Source organism: Euleptes europaea, chromosome 13 (assembly GCF_029931775.1).
Source record: "Euleptes europaea isolate rEulEur1 chromosome 13, rEulEur1.hap1, whole genome shotgun sequence".
In the NCBI taxonomy this organism is placed as follows: Eukaryota; Metazoa; Chordata; class Lepidosauria; order Squamata; family Sphaerodactylidae; genus Euleptes; species Euleptes europaea.
This window is the reverse complement of record NC_079324.1, coordinates 55,680,566-55,703,664: the sequence shown is the minus strand read 5'-3', so window position 1 is coordinate 55,703,664 and position 23,099 is coordinate 55,680,566. Positions and strand designations below refer to the sequence as shown.

General features: G+C 48.3%; 1 protein-coding gene across 1 annotated transcript in view; it reads left to right on the top strand.

Moving 5' to 3' along the window:
* EP400 (E1A binding protein p400) overlaps nt 1-17,609 on the top strand; it is a 78,630-nt gene extending 61,021 nt beyond the window's left edge. Inside the window, exons 42-55 of the mRNA XM_056859077.1 lie at nt 126-196; nt 578-634; nt 1,074-1,152; nt 2,382-2,585; nt 4,380-4,425; nt 4,530-4,639; nt 5,854-6,058; nt 6,822-6,982; nt 8,278-8,487; nt 10,164-10,359; nt 11,832-11,965; nt 15,443-15,604; nt 16,306-16,383; nt 17,340-17,609. Coding sequence (XP_056715055.1) covers nt 126-196; nt 578-634; nt 1,074-1,152; nt 2,382-2,585; nt 4,380-4,425; nt 4,530-4,639; nt 5,854-6,058; nt 6,822-6,982; nt 8,278-8,487; nt 10,164-10,359; nt 11,832-11,965; nt 15,443-15,604; nt 16,306-16,383; nt 17,340-17,609 — 1,983 coding nt within the window. The remainder of the gene's footprint in view (nt 1-125; nt 197-577; nt 635-1,073; nt 1,153-2,381; nt 2,586-4,379; nt 4,426-4,529; nt 4,640-5,853; nt 6,059-6,821; nt 6,983-8,277; nt 8,488-10,163; nt 10,360-11,831; nt 11,966-15,442; nt 15,605-16,305; nt 16,384-17,339) is intronic.
* Nucleotides 17,610-23,099: the final 5,490 nt, after the last annotated feature.

The following is a 23,099-nucleotide window of genomic DNA, read 5'->3' as shown; positions in this document are numbered from 1 at the left end:
TCTTTTTCTCTCTCTTTCTTTCTCTCTTTCTCTCCTCCTGTGTGGTTCTGCCACCTGCATCAGATCTCCTTCAGATCTTAAAATGTGGAAACGCAGGGGTCTGTCTCTTGCTGTGTGTGCATTAGCCCTTCACTGGTGAAATTGGGGTGGGGATGGAAGAAGCTTCCCAGAATCCCATGTTTCCAGCACACTCCAGGTACCCCAAAGAAGGTTGACAAAATGGCCTAATAACAGTATGAATACCAATCGGTTACAGAACGGGTTACATATTCATACTGTTAGGCCGTTTTGTCAACCTTCCTTGGGTGTCTTATTTCCTTGGGTTGACGGTTTTCTTCCCCTTTCTGTTCTGGTTTTGCTCCAGAACACTCCAACCACATGTATGACAGCAGGCTTCCCGTGTGTTTTTCCCGACCAACAGATTTGTTGTGGATGTACTCACAAGCATGATTGCGCTGTGCCCCCTGCACATGCCAGGGCCCCCCTCCTTTCAGAAGCGTGGCATCTCAGGGTCTCTTGTCATAAAGGATGTCCAGAATGTTGCCTGACAAACAATATTTTCTGGGTTTTGCTTCAGGCTCGGTATGAATCCCTTCCAGAAGAATCCAAAGCACACGTCTGTTCTGGCAGAGAGGTAGGCAGCTTACTGGCCACTGGCCTGGGGCGGAATCGCCGTTAATAACCTTCTCCAAGTTAGGAGACCATGGAAATTGTGGGAGATAAATAGGATAGAGATCAAACTTGCATGTTTTTGTTTTCCAAACTTCTAAGCCAGTGTGGTATAGTGGTTAAGAGTGGTGGTTTGGAGCGGTGGACTCTGATCTGGAGAGCAGGGTTTGATTCCCCACTCCTCCACATGAGCAGCGGAGGCTAATCTGGTGAACTGGGTTTGTTTCCCCACTCCTACACATGAAGCCAGCTGGGTGACTTGGGGCAAGTTTCAGCTCTGTTAGAGCTGACACAGGGTGTCTGTTGTGGGGAGGGGAAGGTGATTGTAAGCCAGTTTGAGTCTCCCTTAAGTGGGAAAACCAACTCTTCTTCTTCTACGCTAATCTGTTCCGCTTTCCTTCCAGTGGAATCAATTATGATAAGCCCCTCCCTCCCATTCAAGTTGCGTCTCTCCGAGCGGAGCGGATAGCCAAGGAGAAAAAGGTAGGCTGGGCGAGGGGATTGCTCTGCCTGAGTTAGAAACCATCTGGAAGGATACATTTCAGAGTTTCCAAATTAAGGTGTAACGTTTTGCATTCATTAACAGTGCAAAGACCCTATAAAAGTAGGTAGCCAGGTTCAAGGTTAACAGAAACAAAAACAGAAACATGATATTATAAAACAACAACGTAATTCTAAGCTTAGAGTAGGAAATTCCTAGGCCCACTGTAATAGATTATATGCTACGTGTAGAGGGTGTTTATTTCTTGATTGTCTGTATAATCTTTGACAATGAGGAAATTGAAATTGTTCAAGACTTTCTATTCCTTGGCTCCACCATCAACCAACAGGGAGACTGCAGCCAAGAAATCAGAAGGAGATTGAGACTGGGAAGGGCAGCCATGAAGGAGCTAGAAAATATTTTGAAGTGTAAGGATGTGTCACTGGCCACCAAGACTAGATTAATTCATGCCATCGTATTCCCTATTACTATGTATGGGTGTGAAAGCTGGACAGTGAAGAAAGCTGATAGGAAGAAAATAGATTCCTTTGAAATGTGGTGTTGGAGGAGAGTATTACGGATTCCGTGGACGGCCAAAAAAACAAATCAACGGATTATAGATCAAATCAATCCTGAACTGACCCTAGAAGCTAAAATGACTAAACTGTGGGTATCATATTTTGGTCACGTCATGAGACGACAAGAGTCACTGGAAAAGACAGTCATGCTAGGAAAAGTTGAGGGCAGCAGGAAAAGAGGAAGACCCAACAAGAGATGGATTGACTCAATAAAGGAAGCCACAGCCTTCAATTTGCAAGATCTGAGCAAGGCTGTCAGAGATAGGAAATTTTGGAGGACTTTCATTTATAGGGTCGCCATGAGTCAGAGGCGACCTGGCGGCACTTAACACACACACATATGTATAATCTAGCCCTAGCAACAGAAAGAAAAACCAATAACACTGTTTGCTTGATTAGCCTATGAGATGTTTATGCCTGTTATCTTTTTCTATATGGTAAGACAGGTACCCTTTTATCTTACCCATTCCCTTTTTTCCCTTTTGTATTCCTATCATATTATAAAATTAATAAAACTTTTTTAAAAAAAAGTAGATAGCCATGCTGGTCCATAGCAAAATCCAATGATAGCCGTGTAATACCTGTTATTAAGAGTGTTGGTCTAGTGCCTGGAGACCTGGGTTCGAATTCTTTTTTTCCCTTTTCATTTCCAGGCTCTGGCTGAGCAGCAGAGGGCCCAGCAGCAAGCGGGTCCCCAACAACAGCAGCAGCAACAGCAGCCAGCCGGCCAGCAGCAAGCCCAGCAAGCCGCCGGCCAGCAAGCTCCTCCTCAGCCCCCGGCTCAAGCCCAAGGGGTCCAGCAGCCCCAGGCCGTGGTGCAGACGTCCGCCACCACTGTGGCCAACACCGCAGTACTGGTAAGGAGCGCTCTGGACGCGGGGAGGCGGGGCCTGGAAAGGAATGCTCATCTGGTCGCCTTGGGCGAGCAGGATTCTCCTGTAGGTGACCAAGCAGGGAAGATGTACAAAAGCAGGGTTGTGTTGTTGTTGTTGTTTTTGGTGGCCTTTGAAAAAACCCAGGGCAGCAGATGAAAAAGAAGCACTGTGATCTAAGGAAAGCTCTGCAGGATCAGAGTGGCGGTCCGTCCAGTCCGGTTTCACACAGTCGCCAACCAGTTCCTCTGGAGGGCCACCCTCAGGGCACAGCAGCTCAGTCCTTCCACTGATGCTGTCTCCCAGCACTGGGATTCAGAGATATGCTGCCTGTGTGTGTGTGGATTTTCTTTTTATTCACCATGACTAATAGCCAGATGGACTTCTCCTCCATGAATCTGTCTAACCCTCTTTTAAAGCTCTCTACACTCAGGCTATCACTTTGGGCATTGGGCAGTGAATTCTGCAATTTAATTATTTATTTTTATTTATTTTTCAAATTTGTAGCCCGTCCTCATCCCCAGCAAGCCAGGCTCAGGGCGGGTAACAACCACCAAAATACATAAAATCATCAGTATCATTAAAACATCAACAACCTTTAAAACATCAAAAACATCAGTAACACCTCATAATACAGTCATAAATAGGTGGCCTTAAATTCACTGTGTATTTCCTTCTGCCTGTTCTTAACCTATCGCCCATCAACTTCACTGGGTGCCTCTTGAGTTCTAATGATATGGGCGAAACGAGGGAAAGGGCTCCGTATACATTTTCTCTATCCCACGCACAATTTTGTAAACCTCTATGATGTTCTCCCCTTAATTGTCTTTTTCCTCTACTGAAAAGTCCCAGGCTCCTCAGCCTTTTCCCCATAGAACTCTGAAGGAAACCGGCTGGGAAACAGGGTGTTGGGTTACAGGGACCGCACATGTGATCCAGTAGGTGTCTTCTATGTCATTTCCTCACTACAAATATTATAATGTAAACGGTTGTGCATAGCTTGGTACTGCTTGTCTGAGAATAGGATATAAAATTCTCATCGGGCAGACTTAGGCAGATTAAGTGGTTTTTGATGTCCAGTGAAGGTTATTGGGACTTCTGCTAATTATCAAGTAGATGTTGTCGAAGGATTTCACGGTCAGAGTTCATTGGTTCTTGTAGGTTATCCGGGCTGTGTGACCATGGTCTTGGTATTTTCTTTCCTGACGTTTCGCCAGCAGCTGTAGCAGGCATCTTCAGAGGAGTAACACTGAAGGACACTGCCCTTCGCCATCAGCTGTGGCAGGCATCTTCAGAGGAGTAACACTGTAACTGCATCTTCAGAGGAGTAACACTGAAGGACACTGCCCTTCACTGAAGGACCTTTCAAAATACCAAGACCACGGTCACACAGCCCGGATAACCTACAAGAACCTATCAAGTAGATGCTTAATGAATAAGTGCTGAGTATGTAGTTCTGTAAATGGGGAGTGGATGTGTTCATGGAAGATAGGGTTATCTATGGCTACCAGTCAAAATAAATACTAGTCATGATGCATGCCTATTCTCTCTAGTATCAGAGGAGCATGCCTAATATATTAGATGCTGTGGAACACGGGCAGGACAATGCTGCTACAGTCGTCTTGTTTGTGGGCTTCCTAGAGGCACCTGGTTTGGCCGCCGTGTGAACAGACTGCTGGACTTGACAGAGCTTGGTCTGATCCAGCATGGCTTTTCTTATGTTCTTACGTACCCAGTATCAATTCAGTTTCTCACTCGGGTTTGTTTGTTTAAAACCAGGCGGGCACAATGAAGACGTCAGTGACCGGCACAAGCATCCAGACAGGTAAGCGGTGCCAGGTGTAATGGAGCGTTGGGGGCCATGAGAAATGGAAACCCAGGATGGCCGTTTGCGTTGTGGTCCCCGAGTGACCTTGGCTTTGCTTCCAGCGACTGTGAGCGGGAACGTGATCGTGAACACCGTGCCCGGGGCCCCTGCCGCGAGCTTTCAACCCATCAACAAACGTCTGGCATCGCCCGTGATACCCGGGACGCTGGCGGTGAGTTTTATCAGGGCCTAATTTAGCATTGCGTTGCACAGTTGTTCACCCGGTCGCAGTTTCTTTCTGCAGCCACAGCACAGCTTTCTGTCTTTAGTAAAAATGGCACATTAAAATGCCCACACTCGAGCTAGCTTTCAGTTTCAGTCTTTGGGTGAGTGGACTCGCCTTGATGCAATGTTTCCGACCCTGTGAGAATAATTCCAAAAGAGAGATGGCAAATGCAAGATTTGGACTAATTTCAGAAGTCACACCGAAATTCAGCAAAGGCAGTCTAACTTGGGGTATGGCTTGATGTCTGAACTGACAAGCCATGCTCTGAGATCTCACCTAGAGTATTGTGTTCAGTTTTGGGCACCGCAGTTTAAGAAAGATGTAGACAAGCTGGAACGTGTCCAGAGGAGGGTGACAAAGATGGTGAGGAGTCTGGAGACCAAGTCCTATGAGGAAAGGTTGAAGGAGCTGGGTATGTTTAGCCTGAAGAGGAGAAAACTGAGAGGGGTGTCTACAAGTACTTAAAGGGCTGTCATATGGAGGATGGCGTTGAGTTGTTTTCTGTTGCCCCAGAAGGTCGGACCAGAACCAGTGGGTTGAAATTAAATCAAAAGAGTTTCCGTCTAGACATTAGGAAGAATTTTCTAACAGTTAGAGCGGTTCCTCAGTGGAACAGGTTTCCTCGGGAGGGGGTGAGCTCTCCTTCCCTGGAGGTTTTTAAGAAGAGGCTAGATGGCCATCTGTCAGCAATGCTGATTCTATAACCTTAGGCAGATGATGAGAGGGAGGGCATCTTGGCCATCTTCTGGGCATGGGGGAGGAGTCATTGGGGGTGTGTGTGGGGGAGGTGTGAATTTCCTGCATTGTGCGAGGGGTTGGACTAGATGACCCTGGTGGTCCCTTCCCACTCTGATGATTCTATCTGCCTGCAAGCCAGCATTGGTAACCGCGGGCTTGCAGACCATGGGTTTGTTCTGGTAACTGGGATTTGGCATGATGTCTGAATTGGCAAGCCACTGTTGGGGTCATTCCTCCGCCCGATGCCATGCAAGCGTGAGTGAATTCGCGACCCTCAGCGCTGAGCTTATGAAGGGCCAAAGCAGACACGATGCTTGTAAGCCACGGTTTTGCGCACGGAAGGTGCAAACTGCCTCTTGGTGCGAGGTCTGAATTGGTCCATTAGGATGCTATGAAGATTAATATCTTGCCTCCTCCCGTAGGCTTCTGGAGGTACTGCCACCGCCCAGGTGGTCCACACCCAACAGAGACCAGCCGCCACACCTGCTGCCTCGGCAGAACTTGTGACCATCGCGTCAACTCCAGGGGTCCGAGCCGTCACTTCTGTGACGGCATCAGCTGTGGTGACTACCAACCTGACTCCAGTCCAGACTCAGCCGAGATCTCTGGTCACTCAGGTTACGCCAGGTAAAAGCGTGTTCGTTTTCAGTATTTCTAAACTATAGTTATTTATTTTTTTAGATAATAATAGAGAGAAACAAGATAAAACAGAAAGCAATAGAAAGCAAGAAACTGACGTTACTACTACACAAAAGTAGCAAATTCAGAACAAGGACTGCATTAACAGAAAATGATAAACATGCCTAATAACAATACGCATTGTAAAACCAATCGTACTTCAAAGAAATGACAGGTTAGATCCTGTATGGGTGTGAAAGCTGGACAGTGAAGAAAGCTGATAGGAAGAAAATAGATTCCTTTGAAATGGGGTGTTGGAGGAGAGTGTTACGGATACCGTGGACTGCCAAAAAAACAAATCAGTGGGTTATAGATCAAATCAAGCCTGAACTGACCCTGGAAGCTAAAATGACTAAACTGAGGCTATCATATTTTGGTCACATCATGAGAAGGCAAGAGCCACTGGAAAAGACAGTCATGCTGGGAAAAGTTGAGGGCAGCAGGAAAAGAGGAAGACCCAACAAGAGATGGATTGGCTCTATAAAGGAAGCCAGAGCCCTCAATTTGCAAGATCTGAGCAAGGCTGTCAAAGATAGGACATTTTGGAGGACTTTCATTCATAGGGTCGCCATGAGTCGGAAGCGACAACAGCACTTAACACACACAATAGTTACAACAATAATTGACATATATAATTTTCAGTATTACGATTGGGACTTGAGTTAGAATGCAGCTCTAGCTCTGACCTCCCCCCTACGTTTCTCTTTTTCAGCCGCTCCAGCAGGCGTCCAGCTTTCGGGGAAGGCCCTCTCTCAGGCGCACTTCCAGATCTTGCGGCAGCAGCAGCAGGCGGCAGCGCAAGTCCAGGTCCCCCAGATCCAGGCCCAGGCCCAGTCGCCAGCCCAGATCAAAGCAGTGGGGAAGCTGTCGCAGGTGAGAGCGACGTCCCTCCCATCGCCTGGCTGCAGCCTGGGGGGTTGCGTTAGTTTCTCCTTACAGAGCCGCCCAACCGGTGCTGCGTTCCAAACTCAAGAATCCCGCTCCTGGATTTGGCTGCTGTTCTCAGCTCCGTGTTTCTATCTAGATAGCCAGTGTGGTGTAACAGTTAAGAACGGTGGTTTGGAGCGGTGGACTCTGCTCTGCAGGACCGGGTTTGATTCCCTGCTGCTCCTCGTGAGCGGTGGACTCTGATCTGGAGAACCGGGTTTGATCCCCCGCTCCTCCAGCTGGGTGACCTTGGGCTAGTCACAGCTCTCTTAGAGCTCTCTCAGCCCCACCTACCTCACAAGGTGTCTGTTGTGGAAAGGGGAAGGGAAGGTGATTGTAAGCTGGTTTGATCCTTAAGTGGTAGAGAAAGTCGGCTTATAAAAACCAACTCTTCTTCTTCTAGATTTCATCAGAGCTGGGAAGCTAAGCAGGGTCTGTTCTGGTTAGTACTTGGATGGGAGACCACCAAGGAAGTCCAGGGTTGCTATGCAGAGGCAGGCAATGGCAAACCCACCTCTGCTTCTCTTGTACCCTATGGTCCTGGGGTCATCATGATTCGGTTGCAATTTGACACAACCCAGAAATCGGTTGCAATTTGACAGCTTCTGCCCCAGGAGGTTGGACCAGAACCAATGGGTTGAAAATAAATCAAAAGAGTTTCCACCTAGACATTAGGAAGACTATTCTAACAGTCAGAGTGGTTCCTCAGTGGAACAGGCTTCCTCAGGAGGTGGTGAGCTCTCCTTCCCTGGAGGTTTTTAAGCAAAGGTTAGATGGCCATCTGTCAGCAATTCTGTTTCTATGACCTTAGGCAGATCATGAGCAGGAGGGCATCTTGGCCAACTTCTGGGCATGGAGTAGGGGTCACTGGGTGTGTGTGGGGGGGAGGTAGTTGTAAATTTCCTGCATTGTGCAGGGGGTTGGACTAGATGACCCTGGTGGTCCCTTCCAACTCTGTGATTCTGTGAATTATTACAAAATCGTTAATCCTCATTTAGGTAGTGGTGGTGCTTTTTCTCTGGCACAAGGACCCTCCCCTATTGCAAGAGGCCGTTCCACCACCAGTGGGCGGAAAGCAACTCTGCTACCGGAACAGGTCCCAGAGGCGAGACCGCCCTTTCCCCCCAGACTCCAGGAATGGAAGTCTGCATGTTTCGAGCCGCTTCCGACAGCCAAGACTGTCTTTCCTGGCACCGGAGTTATTGACAGCCAGGGGGGCCTGTTGCATTTTCTCCTTCCAGGAGCAGCTGCTCAAGTTGCAGAAGCAGAAGCTGCAGCTCCCCCAGCAGCAGGCCGCCCAGCAGCAGGCACAGGCAGGAGCCCCGCAGCAGAATGCGCAGGTCCAGGTGCAGCAGCAGCAGCAGCCCCAGCAGCTGACGGCCGTCGCGGCGCCGAGGCCCGGGGCAGTCCTGACGGGCACCACCGTCACCAACCTTCAGGTCGCTCGCCTGGTGAGTTGCCTGTTTTTTCAGTTCACACCTCCGGGGGGAACCTCCCGTTTGGCTGTAATCGGGGGGTGCGTGGGTGGGTTGCTGCCCAGTTGGCATTATCAGTGGCGGAACGCGGCAACGTGGGTCACTCTCTTGGAGGAGAGAGGATTTAAACTTCCTTGGAAAACTGTACACAAACAAAGTAAGGCCTATTATGCAAGAACGTTTCCCTGCCGTCACCCCAGCCGACTGCTGCACGGCTTCCTTTTGATGATGCATGCCTTTCCCGACCGTCAGAGGTCACCTCGCTCTCCCCACACGTTTCTTTGCATTTTGCCCGTGTTTTCTGGATGCTCTTTTGGCCAGAATCTGGAAAATGCGGAGAAAACCCACGGAGAGACCGAGGCGACCTCTGCATATACTCTCTTTGTGTATAATGGGAAGACTCATAGAATCATAGAGTTGGAAGGGATCACCAGGGTCATCTAGTCCAACCCCCTGCACAATGCAGGAATTTTACAACTACCTCCCCCCCCACACCCCCAGTGACCCCTACTCAATGCCCAGAAGATGGTCAAGGTGCCCTCCCTCTCATGATCTGCCTAAGGTTATAGAATCAGCCTTGCTGACAGATGGCCATTAGCCTCTGCTTAAAAACCTCCAGGGAAGGAGCGCTCACCACCTCCCAAGGAAGCCTGTTCCAGTGAGGAGCCGCTCTAACTGTTAGAAAACTGTTAGACTCACACACATCCAAGCCAGCGGTTAAGAACAGTACTCTAATCTGGAGAAGGGGGTTCGATTCCCCACTCCTCCACATGAAGCCTGCTTGGATGACCTTGAGCCAATCACAGTTCTCTCCGAACTCTCTCAGCCCATGCGAAGGCAGGCCGTGGCAAACCACCTCCAAACGTGTCTCGCCTTGAAAACCCTACGGGGGTCGCCTGTAAGTCAGCAGTGACTTGACGTCACTTTACACACATCCCCTGATTTCCCCCCCCCCCATCCCCCGGGAGAGTCATGAACTGTGTACCCGATTGGGGTACTTGGGCTCCTCCCTGCGTAAGGAGGACACATCTTTCATTTGGTTCTTCTCGCTTGGTGCTGTCTACTCCCACCACCAGCGATTTCTCCAGGGCGTTGGGCCCTGCAAGGCCTCTCCTGCTACTTGAGCTCCTTTTATTTGGAGCTGACACATTTAGAAGGGCTCAAGTCCCGAAGAGAGCATCTGTTTTTGTTGTAAAATAAACTGGCGGTCTCCGGCTTGCATCTTTCCTCTCAGCGTGAGAGTTCCATGAAGCGTAGGGGAGTGAACTCGAGGCCTTCTGCGTGTCAAAGCAGCTGCTTGCTCCGTGGCGCAGGGTGGCAAGCTGCAGTACTGCAGTCAAAAGCTCTGCTCACGACCTGAGTTCGATCCTGACAGAAGTCGGTTTCAGGTAGCCGGCTCAAGGTGGACTTAGCCTTCTATCCTTCTGAGGTCGGTAAAATGAGCACCCGGCTTCCTGGGGGTAAAGAGTAGATGACAGCAACCCACCCCAAACATAGTCGGCCTAGTAAACGATGGGATGTGACTTCATCTCGTGGGGACTACCTTTACCTTTACTGGCTGCTGGTCCCTCCCTACACCGCTTCCTCTCCGCCGAGCGACTCAGCCACTCTTCCATAGGCCTGTGCAATAATCTCAATTCCTTACTGCTTAGACTCGTGTTGCTGCTTCCCAGCTTCAAGCGCAGGGTCAGATCCAGGCCCAGACGCCGCAAGCAGCCCAGGTGGCTTTGGCGAAACCTCCGGTCGTGTCCGTTCCAGCTGCCGTGGTCTCGTCTGCAGGGGTTACCACACTCCCCGTCACCGTTGCCGGAATTAGCGTCGCCATCGGGCAACCACAGAAGGCAGCAGGTATCTCGACCGTTTCCTGAACTCCAAGGCATTGAGGGGGGGGGGGGAATATCGGAACAATTCTAAGGCTATTGATTCAACCTTGGTTCTCTCCTTCCCTGAGAGCAATACCACAACAACCCCGTAAAGTAGACAGATGAGTACCTGTTTTGTACTGAGCTTTTGAGAGCCACAAAGCAGGGTGGGTGATCGGAGGGAAGAATCTGAATGTCCTGTATTTGTTTGAACCAACCAATCCACTGTTGGGCTGAAGATCTCTAGTAAAGGTGAATTCCTCCTCTCTCCTGCTCTGAAAATCACCCCAACAGCTGCTATTTCACAGTTATCTCTGCTTAGAAACCAAGGCCATTTTTGCATGGTCAATTTTGATGCCCGCTCAAAGCTCTTTTTTAAAATGCGACTTTTAAAATGTCTTTTCACGGTCCCGACGTAAAAAGAGAAGTTCCACTCCCCCCACTCGCCTTCTCCTTTGTTCCTGTTTGGATAGCTATTAGCATATGCATAGCTAACGCTCCTCTGTTGTTTTGCATTGTTCCTTGAGGGGGATTCTTCGAGGCAAACACCAAAGGTCGCATTAAATGGGCTCTTTTGTAATGTGAAGCGCCGGCTTCGCAGTCACTTCTGAAATGACGGTTCAGTGTGCAAAATTCAAAAAAATATGCGGGGCAATTCAGCCTGTTACGCTCTGCTAATTACTATGCAAAAATGGCCAAAGAGAAATCTCTCCTTAAAAACAAAGTCGGGCAGGGTACAGTGAAGGCATGCAGAATTTCAGTGCTGAAGTGACTGGTTTAAGGCGCTCTTAAAAATCACCTTTCCTAGCGTCGCCCTGTAACATCCTAAGCTCCATTTTCAGGGATAGAGTCGCCATAGCTGCGATCCTGCAGCACAAAACCCTTGGGTTCCTCAACAGTCGCCTGTCAGAAAGTCTGGCATGAACCTTGTGGGAATGGCTCCTTGCTTTCCCCATGGATCAGCGATTCATGAAGCTTTCACAGTACTGCAAGTCATTAGCTTTGGGTCTCGTGTTCTCTTCAAGAAGGCCACATTTTCTTGCCATTCAGGCTGCCGAGTGGGAAACTCCCTGAAAATCCTTCAAATTAAAATTCAGGGCCTTCTGCTTTCCACTGCAGGAAGGAGCGTTTGGGTAGCTGGGAAAAGTGCCGTGCTACATGTTTCGTGCTGGATGCAACCTTCCCTTCCCGCCCACCCCCGCCTCCTTCCACACGTTTGCTGCAGCTGATTGCAAGAGCTAAGGGAGAGGAGTTGGCATGTGTCCTTTGTGTCCCAGTTTGGTTTTGTCCTGTTGTCTTTTTTTGGCAGTGGTCTCGGAGACAACAATGTAAGAACCATCACCACCTCCAGCAGCCGTTGTCAGACCCGGGCGCCTGGTGTCCTTTGGGAATCCCAGGCATCCTCTTGGAAGGAGCCCAACTGAGCGTGCCATTCTTCTCTGTTTTTGTCCTGTGCAGGAGGGCAGACGGTGGTGGCCCAGCCGCTGCACGTCCAGCAGCTCTTGAAGCTGAAGCATCATCACCAGGCGTCCCAGCAGCAGAAGGCCATCCAGCCCCAGGTCACCCAAGGACAAGCTGCCGTTCAGCAAAAGGTCTCTGCTTCTTTCTGCTTTCTGTCTCTTTCCTCTTTCCAACTCTTGCCTCTTTCTGCCGCCTTCCGCCTCTTTCTGCCTCCTGCCTCTTTCCTCGTAGAATCATAGAGTTGGAAAGGACCACCAGGGTCATCTAGTCCAACCCCCTACACAATGTAGGAAATTCACAACTACCTCCCCGCCCCCCTTGACCCCTACTCCATGCCCAGAAGATGGCCAAGATGCCCTTCCTCTCATGATCTGCTGAAGGTCATAGAATCGTCATTGCTGACAGATGGCCATCTAGCCTCTTCTTAAAAACCTCCAGGGAAGGAGCACTTACTATCTCCTGAGGAAGCCTGTTCTACTGAGGAACTGCTCCTCTTCCTGTCTCTTTCCACCGCCTTCCGCCTCTTTCCTTTTTCTGCCTCTTTTCTCTTTCCGCCTTCTGCTCTTTCCGCCTTCTGTCTCTTTCCTCTTTCCCGCTTCTCCTTGGATAAGACTGCCTTTGAATTCTGGCAAAAGGTAGAAATGAGTCTGGTTGATATCACTGTAAAACAAAAGTCCAGTGGCACCTTAAAGTCTAGTAACATTTATTTCAATATGTTCTTCCATAGGTCACAGCCTACTTTGTCAGACAGATAGGTGATGGAAAATCATACCACGGAATGTTATGGGGCAGGCTGTTGTGAATTACACTACCTACCACTTCTACAGTGAGGGGAAAAAGTATTTGATCCCCTGCTAAATTTGCCCGTTTGCCCTCTGACGAAGAAAAGACCAGTCCATAATTTTAATGGTAGGTTTACTGTAGCTGTGAGAGACAGAATAACAGGAAAACCCCCAAAAACCCAGAAGACAAAAGTCAGAGATTGATGTGCATTATAATGAGTGAAATAAGTATTTGATCCCCTATCAACCAGCCAGATTAGGGTTAGGGTTAGGGTTACGGTTTTGCTGTCGACAGAAGCAATCAATCCATCAGATTCCAAACTAGCCACCATGATCAAGACCAAAGAGCTGTCCAAGGATGTCAGGGACAAGATGGTAGACCTGCACAAGGCTGGACTGGGCTACAAGACTATTGCCAAGCAGCTTGGTGAGAAGGTGATAACCCTAACCTTAACTGTCAACCTCCCTCGGTCTGGGGCTCCATGCAAGATCTCATCTCGTGGAGTTGCAGTGATCATGAGAACTGTGATGAAGCAGCCCAGATCAACACGGGGGGAACTTGTCAATGATCTCAGGGCAGCTGGGACCATAGTCACCATGAAAACAGTTGGTAACACACTACGCCGTGAAGGACAGATCTTGCAGAGCCCGCAAGGTCCCCTTGCTCAAGACAGCCCATGTACAGGCCCGTCTGCAGTTTGCCAATGCACATCTGAATGACCCAGAGGAGAACTGGGTGAAAGTGTTGTGGTCAGATGAGACCAAAATCGAGCTCTTTGGCATCAACTCAACTCTCCGTGTTTGGAGGAGGAGGAATGCTGCCTACGACCCCAAGAACACCATCCCCACTGTCAAACATGGAGGGGGACATATTATGCTTTGGGGGTGTTTTTCTGCTAAGGGGACAGGACACCTTCACCGCATCGAAGGGACGATGGACGGGACCATGTATCGTCAAATCTTGGGTGAGCACCTCCTTCCCTCAGCCAGGGCATTGAAAACGGGTCGAGGATGGGTATTCCAGCATGACAATGACCCAAAACTCACGGCCAAAGCAACAAAGGAGTGGCTCAAGAGGAAGCACATTAAGGTCCTGGAGTGGCCTAGCCAGCCTCCAGACCTTAATCCCATCGAAAATCTGTGGAGGGAGCTGAAGGTTCGAGTAGCTACACATCAGCCTCGAAATCTTACTGACTTGGAGAGGATCTGCAAAGAGGAGTGGGACAAAATACCTCCTGAGATGTGTGCAAACCTGGTGGCCACCTACAAGAAACCTCTGACCTCTGTAATTGCCAACAAGGGTTTTGCCACCAAGTACTAAGTCATCTTTTGCGAAGGGAACAAATACTTACTTCACTCATTATAATGCACATCAATCTCTGACTTTTGTCTTCTGGGTTTCTGGGGTTTTTCCTGTTGTTATTCTGTGTCTCACAGCTACAATAGACCAACCGTTAAAATTATGGACTGGTCATTTCTTCGTCAGAGGGCAAACGGGCAAATTCAGCAGGGGATCAAATACTTTTTTTTCTCACTGTACATCAACTCCTCCCTTGTCCACTGTGATTTACGCTTAGAAGCCCCATAGAAGCCCCATAGTGTAGTTCACACCAAACCATCACTCCTCCCCCCCCTCCACCTGCCGCATAACATTTCTCAGTATGGTTTTTGATCAAATATCTGATTGATGAAGTGGGACCTTCAGAACCTCATATTGAAATAAAGGTTGTTAGTTGTTCAGGTGCCACCGGATTCTTGTTTTTCTGTGCGACAGCTGGCTGACAGGCCTGCACCTTAGGAGTCTAACATAATTGTTGGCTTACTTTTGAAGACAGTGATCCACACCCTTACGGTGCAGACTGGAGAGATGGATGGCCCAGTCTAGCCCAATCTTGTCAGATCTTGGAAGCTAAGAGGGAGGGCCACCTTGGCCATCTTCTGGACATGGCGTTGGGGTCACTGGGGGAGGTAGTTGAAATTTCCTGCATTATGCAGGGGGTTGGACTAGATGACCCTGGTGGTCCCTTCCAACTCTATGATTCTCTATGGTTAGTGCTTGGATGGGAGACCACCAAGGAAGTCCAGGGTCGCTACGCAGAGGCAGGCAATGGCAAAACCACCTCTGAATGTCTCTTGCCTTGAAAACCCCGAGAGGGGTTGCCGTAACACTCGCTTATGCATATTATGTTGGAATGTCGCCTGGGTGAGGGCCTTCGTAATGGCTGTCTATTAGATTTGCTTGATACTGATTTAGTCAATAATAAAAGCCAAATGTTAACTGCTCTACTGTCCGATGACAAGCCTGAAACAACTGCCTCGGTTGCAAAAATGTTGGTAATGTTACTGAGACGGGGCTCTTCGAAGCCTGCCTAATATTTCAAGCTACTGCTGTGATGTGGTTTATCTAGAGACTGGTCAATGATAATGATTATCATTGTTTATTATATCATAGTCTGGCTGGATGGTTAGATTATTTGCATCCTTTATTTTAACCTTTTGTTTAATCCCAAAATACGATACATTTTATATATTTCATACTTAATTGTATTGTATACCCTGCAGGGGCCCTGGTTTGTTCTTCAGAGATTTGTGCGGTCTGTTTTCGATCGTGAGAATCTGTATGAGCTGTCTTTTGTACTATGCCTATTAAAGGTCATTGAATTGGCCATAAGTCGGCGGCATTTTGACGGCACTTTCCACCATGGACGCTGCGCCGGATTCAGTGGGCTCTGAGTGCCTTCGCATCGAGCAAGAAAAAAGTGTCATGCAGGCACTGCATAATGTTCTTGATAACTAGCGCACTGAACTGTATTTTTGCCTCTTCAGATAAACCAACAGCAAGTCACGGTCCAGGCGCAGCAGCAGACGTCCCAGCAGCAGAAAGTCGCCTACGCCACGCAGCCGGCCATCAAAACCCAGTTCCTAACAACCCCCATTTCTCAGGCCCAGAAATCTGGTGGGACCCAGCAAGTCCAGACCCAGATACAGGTACCAGGAAACTTGCCCCCCTCCTTCTTTGGAATCGGTCATCAGCACCAACAGTCCATACCACAAGAGCCTCTGCCAGACTCTTGCACTGGTTCAGCGTCCTCCCCCCACGTCCCCCCCATCCCCAAATGAATCAATGTGGAGCCCACAATCTGAAAACAAATATTTGAAGAATAGGGGCTGCATTGCAACCCAGAGCCCTAATCCTCTCCACCCCCTCCCCCAACTCCCAATTGTATCATTCTTAAAGGTCTATAAAAGTATGCATGATATGGAGAGATTGGACAGGGAGAAGCTTTTCTCCCTTTCTCATAATACTAGAACGTGGGGTCATCTACTGAAGCTGGAAGGTGGGAGATTCACATAACGCAGAGTTAAATTGTGGAACTCCCTGCCCCAGGATGTGGTGATGGCTGCCAACTTGGAAGGCTTTAAGAGGGAAGCGGACATGTTCATGGAGGAGAGGGCTATCCATGGCTACTAGTCAAAATGGATACTAGTCATGATGCTTACCTATTCTCTCCAGGATCAGAGGAGCAGGCCCATTGTATTAGGTGCCATGGAACACAGGCAGGACGATGCTGCTGCAGTTGTCTTGTATCTGGGCTTCCTAGAGGCCCCTGGTTGGCCACTGTGTGACCAGACTGCTGGACTTGATGGGCCTTGGTCTGATGCAGCATGGCTTTTCTTATGTTCTAAAGGTTGCAAAGATTCCACAAGTGGTCTCACAGCAGGCGGCCGTTGCCAATATTCAGCAAATGGTGTCCGTTTCCCAGCAGGTAAGATTCACCAGAAGGGTTTAGTGTTGGCTAAGATAGTTATGTGTAATTGCCAGCATTCACATTCAGAATTGTGTAAATTAATAGAATTTGGGAAATCTGCATAGGCTGTTCAGGTCCTAGTAGTTGCAATGTTTGGATGCAGAATTGTGTGAGTGTGGGGGGGGGAGTTGGGTGCATTTTTCACATAGCATCCATGGTCCTGAATGCAGGAATTCTGGGACACCCACCTTGACTATTTCCAGTTTCAAAATGTTTGGGGACTGTGAACAGAGAAGTGTAACCTCTAGGAGAACGTCTGGATGCCTAGAAAGTGCGCTAAAATAGTAATTTGTTATTGCCAGCATTCACTTTCAGAATTGTGTAAATTAATAGAATTTGGGAAATCTGCATAGTCTGTTCAGGTCCTAGTAGTTGCAGTGTGTGGATGCAAAATTGTGTGTGTGTATGTGGTGTATGGGTGCATTGTTCACATAGCATCCATGGTCCTGAATGCAGGAATTCTGGGACACCCACCTTAACTATTTCCACTTTCCAAATGTTTGGGGGCTGAGAGCAGAGAAGCGTAACCTGTAGGAGAACGTCTGGATGCCGAGAAAGTGGGCTGTGCGCTAGTGAATTAATTGGTCTCTCCCCTCCCTCCCCAAACCCATCGTGGTATAGTGGTTAAGAGCAGTGGTTTGGAGTGGTGAACTCTGATCTGGAGAACTGGGTTTGATTCCCCATTCCTCCGCATGAGCGGCGGAGGCTAATCTGGTGAACTGGATTTGTTTCCCCACTCCTACACATGAAGCCAGCTGGGTGACCTTGGGCTAGTCACACTCTCTCAGCCCCACCTACCTCACAGGGTGTCTGTTGTGGGGAGGGGAAGATGATTGTAAGTTGGTTTGAGTCTCCCTTAAGTGGTAGAGAAAGTCGGCATATAAAAACCAACTCTTCTTCTTCTTCAAACCCAGGTTCAAGGTCAGCCACAGACAGTGACCCTGTCCCAGACGACGGCAGGGCAGCAGCAGGTCCAAGTGATCCCGGCCACCACGGCTACCGCTCAAGTGGTCCAGCAGAAACTGATACAGCAGCAGGTGGTCACGACAGCATCGCCCCAGATCCAGGGCCCAGGGGTGCCAAACCCGACCCAGGCCCCGGCACCTGCCGACAGCCAAACTCAGCAAGCCAAAGTGCAAATGAGGGCCCCGGTCCGACTAAAGGCACCGAACAAGCCCAGTTGAGCGGGAAGCGTGAGAGCAGGGAGCAGGGAAGTGCAGCTCCTCCGGGCTTTCTGCAAGCGTCGGGCAGGTTCCTCGCAAGATCCACCTCTTCCACGAAGCCTGCGAGTCTTCTCCGTTCGCACAGGAAGAACCCGAACGGCGGCTGCTTCTGCGGCGAACCTCTTTTCCAAGCTAGAATGTGTTTCGGGAATCTTTGCTTCCGCGTTGCTCCAGCAAGAGCGTCCCCGTTTTTCCTTTTGCTTGTTCGAAACGTATAGCGTGTAAATATTTAAAAACGCGATCGCTGCCTGTTTCCACCAAAATGTAACAACGAGATTATTCTTCGGTATTTGTAGAATGTTGTCTGTGTATTCTAGGCAATTGCCGTCACTGCCGGAGGGAATCTTATCACGAGTGTGGGCTCGGAATGCCCTGAAAAGGCAGCAGGGCCCCCCAGTCACGGATGGCCAAACTGTCCTCTTTCCAGAAGCTTGGAAGTTGCTTTCCAGCAAGCCTTTTGTTGAACGGGGAGGGGGGCAGAAATGGACAAAGCAAAAGCACTCCTTGCGTACTTTAGCCGATAAATGTGAAGATTTGTAAATATCTGTAATTACGAACCATATTCCAGGCTCCATTTTTTGGTAAGTCTTTTTAATGAAACATTTGCTAGTTTGAATTTTTGTGGGGGGTTTTGTTCGTTTTTTTTTTATTTGATGTACATTTTGAAGCGCCCCCCCCCCCATCCTTAGGCTCTCGTATTCCATTTTTCACATAATGACTATCGTAGGCATGTGGGTTTTTGGAGAGGCGAAAAAAGAATACTGTGTGATAGTAGCTGTGTGTTGGATTGTACCTCCGTCCCCCACACCTTAATTTGTAAAAGGAACACTTCAATTAATATTGCTAAGCAAATGGTTTTTGTCCTTGTTTTTCATGAGGCATCCAGACTTTGGTGGGGAGGGGGGGGCGGTCTCAACTCCTATAGATCGTGGTCTTAGTCAGATGTGTCGTTGATCTGACATCTACTGACAGTATTGAAGTTAGCCCAGAACCCAACTTCTCTGCAGACTTCCTACCCTAAATTCCTTGACGTTTTCCTCCTGCAGCGTATTACTTTTCGTGAAAGCTCATTTTTATACGGATATTATGTTTGTGTGTGTTTGTGTTTAAACTTTATTTGTATGTTCGATTCTCTCCTCCCTGCCGACGCCAGTTTTGAACCCTTCCCAAAACTGTATTGCTTTGTGTTTTTGAAAGCGTTTGCTGTGTGGACACCGGAGCAGTAAGTCCAGACAATTGCGGACGTTGGGCAGAAATTGCTAGGAATATTTCCAGTGCACTTTACATGGAACGAAGGAGGTTTTGCAGAGAAGCAGATTGGAGATGGAATGCTGCTGCCGTTCATTTCAGTGGGGCTTGCTCAGGAATGCCGGTCTCAATCGATTTCACCCGTTTCGGTATGCTACACGGACTTCCATCTGTTAGTTTTAATGTGTTGGGTAGCCCTGGTTTTATTGTTGATATTGTTTTCTCTTTGGGAAAAAAAAATTCCTGCATGAACTTAATGTAATGTACGAAATAGAGATACACCTGCCCCCCACCGCCCCGCCGCATTTGATAGCGTCAGTGTTCTGCTTTTGATTACGTCAGAGGCACTTTCTGTTTCCGCATACAGTGAAAATTAAAATTTAGATTTCTTCTCCTCCCTTTCTTCCTCCCTCCACCTCCAAAGTGTGTTAGAAACTTGTAAATATCTTTATGAACATAACACATTTGTACTTGACCAGTAGGATTGGAAGAACTTGTGCTGTATCCTACCCGAAGGTGTAATAAAGTGTACATTTTTATAACATCCTCTGTGTCATTTGGTCTGAACTCCAGGTCCTTTAGACCAAAGCGTCTTAAACTGTGGGTCGTGACCCCATATGGGGTCATGTAACTGAACGTGGGGTCGTGAAAAATTTGGCAACAGTAAGGTTTCTTTATGATTTATTATCAGTAAATTATAGAATTGGAAGGGACCACCAGGGTCATCAAGTCCAACCAACTGCACAATGCAGGAAATTCACAACTACCTCCCCCCCACACCTAGTGACCAGAAGATGGCCAAGATGCCCTCCCTCTCTTCATCTGTTTGATTTGTTTATCCATTATATACCTATATACCTGGGTCGCGTAAAACTTTCTTGGGCGAAACAGGGCCATGAGTGGAAAAACTTTAAGAAGCCCTGCTCTAGACTACCATTCTTTCCAAGAGCAGCTGACCACATGCCCCAGGATATGAATGCCATGGCCTCCGTATGTTGCTTGCCCCATAGTATTTGTTATACTGCAGTAGAACAGCCTGTGCTGGCTTCTGAAGAAGGTATGTTCACCAGGTAATGATCCAGGACAGGACCTTTTCTGTAGTAGCACTATTGTTAGAAGGTTGCGAGAAGGTTATGTGGTGGGGAAGGGGGGCGGGGGAGGGCAGCGCCATCTTCTTCGCCATCGTTTTACCATAGAGTTCCTGGCAATTCTTAGCACTACCCTACTTCATCTCCAGGTTTTTCCGTAGGTGACATAGCAGCGCAGAGAATGTTGAGAGTTTTAAAAAACATTTTTCTCACGAAAACCATACCCTACCAGAAAATCGTTAAGGTGCTAATGGACTCAGAGTTGGAAAGGGCCATACAGGCCATCTAATCCATCCCCTTGCTTAATGCAGGATCAGCCTAGAGCATCCCTGACAAGTGATTATCAAAGACTGCCAGTGAGGGGGAGCTCACCACCTCCCTGGGTAGCTGATTCCACTGTCGAACAACTTACTGTAAAAAGTTTTGCCCTAATATCCAGCCAGTACCTTTCTGCCCGCAATTTAAACCCATTATTGTGAGGCCTCTCCTCTGCTGCCAACAGGAACAGCTCCCTGCCCTCCTCTAAGTGACAGCCGTTCAGATACTTAAAGGGAGCAATCATGTCCCCCCTCAACCTCCTCTTCTCCAGACCAAACATTCCCAGCTCCCTCAGCCTTTCCTCGTAGGGCTTGGTCTCCAGGCCCGATCATCCTCGTCTCTCCCCTCTGCACCCGCTCCATTCTGTCCACATCCTTTTTGAAGCGAGGCCTCCAGAACTGCACACAGTACTCCAGGTGCGGCCTGACCAGTGCAGTGTGCAGCGGAACTATGACATCTACAACTCTTGCTCTTTTCTGCTGTTATAGACAGACCAACACAGCTACCCATCGTGATCTAAGCACTGGCAGGTGTTTTTCAGGGGTTGCAGCAGGTTAAGTGAGATGCTGAGGCCGTGCGATTGCGTAGGGCAGCCTTTACCAGCATCATGTTTAAATCAGAGTAGACAGTACTGACTCTGATGGACCAAGGGTCTGAGTCAGCATAGGGCAACTTCATATGTTCATATAATGTTCAAAATCAGTATTGTCTACTCAGACCGGCAGTGGCTCTCCAGGGTCTTTCATATTACCTAGTCCCTTGAACTGGAGATGCAGGGGATCGAACCTGGGACCTTCTGCATGCCAAGCAGATGCTCTACAAACTGAGCCACAGCCCTCCCCTGGTTGCGTCTGATTCAGTATAGGGCAGCTTGATATGTTCATATATGTTCAAAATCAGTATTGTCTACTCAAACTGGCAGTGGCTCTCCAGGGTCTCAGGTAGAGGTCTTTCACATTACCTAGTCCCTTTACTTGGAGGCACATGGGATCGAACCTGGCCCCCTCTGCATGCCAAGCAGACGCTCTTACAAACTGACCACACAGCCCTTCCCCTGGTTGTAGCATGGCCTGATTTCCTGTAGCGTAAAACCGCAAAGCCTTTCGTACTTGGCACGCTTACTCGAGAATAAGTGCACCGCATTCGGCAGCAGTAAAAAAGAGCAAGATTCCAGTCGCACCTTAAAAGACGAACAACATTTCGGGCAGGGCACACATGAACACATGGAGCTGCCTTCTACTGAATCAGACCCTTGGTCAGTATTGTCTGCTCAGACCGGCAGCAGCGGCTCTCCAGGGTCTCAGGCAGGAGTCTTTCACATCACCTACTTGCCTGGTCCCTTTAACGAGATGCTGGGGATGGAACCTGGGACCTTCTGCATGCCAAGCAGATGCTCTACCACTGAGCCACGGCCCCTCTCCAAGGCTCTCCAGGGTCTCAGGCAGGGGTCTTTCACATCACCTATTTGCCTAGTCTCTAACTGGAGATGCCCGGGATGGAACCTGGGACCTTCTGCACGCCAAGCAGACGCTCTACAAACTGAGCCGCAGCCAATCCACCCAGGGCCAGATTTAGGTTTGATGAGGCCCTAAGCTATTGAAGAGTGGACAGGGAGAAGTTTTTCTCCCTCTCCCATAATACTAGAACATGGGGTCATCTGCTAAAGCTGGAGGGCGAGAGATTCAAAACAGATAAAAGGAAGTATTTTTTCCCACAACGCATAGTTAAATTGTGGAACTCCCTGCCCCAGGATGTGGTGATGGCTGCCAGCTTGGAGGGCTTTAAGAGGGGAGTGGACGTATTCATGGAGGAGAGGGGTATTCATGGCTATTAGTTAGAATGGATACTAGTCATGCTGCATACCTATTCTCTCTAGTATCAAAGGAGCATGCCGGTTATATTAGGTGCCATGGAGCACAGGCAGGATGGTGCTGCTGCAGTTGTCTTGTTTGTGGCTTCCTAGAGGCACCTGGTTGGCCCCTGTGGGAACAGACTGCTGGACTTGATGGGCCTGGGTCTGATCCAGCAGGGCCTTTCTTATGTTCTTATGTTGTTCTTAAGGTAATGGGGCCCTTTATATGTCCAGCTGTCCTTTGTCAACAACAAATTGTCGCTGTTTTTTGTGTTGAATATATGCTATACGGTCATTTATGGACCTAATAGGTATCTAAAGCCATTTGCACAGAACAAAATATGTATTTTACCAAAGTAATTGTTGAACTGAAATACAATTAAGAAGAAGTATATTAATAGTGAAATAATTATTACGCTCGACTGGAGAGGGAAACTATGGATGTATATGAGGATGGCCAAATTAACAGAATTCCTACATGGAAAAGATATGGAAGAATTCAAAAAAACTTGGGCAAAGGCCATCACATATTGGGATAAACTGGCAAAAATGGATTTTACTATTTTAAAATATTGTCGAAGGCTTTCACGGTCAGAGTTCATTGGTTCTTGTAGGTTATCCGGGCTGTGTAACCGTGGTCTTGGAAGACCACTTCCAAGACCACGGTTACACAGCCCGGATAACCTACAAGAACCAATTTTACTATTTTAGTTAGTGAGTTATAGAAACAAGTTTATTTACTTTTTATTATTAATTAACAATGTAACCTTCAGAACTGTTTAGACACTTCTGCGGAAGTCAGGGGACGGTCACTTTTTAAGGTGGGCGGAGGGTCAAAAAAATTGACCCATTATGTGTTTTTTGATGATTAGCTATTGACGGTTTTTGTTTAATATTAGGGTCAACATAATAAACGAAAGAAATGTATTAAATCTATTTTGAAGC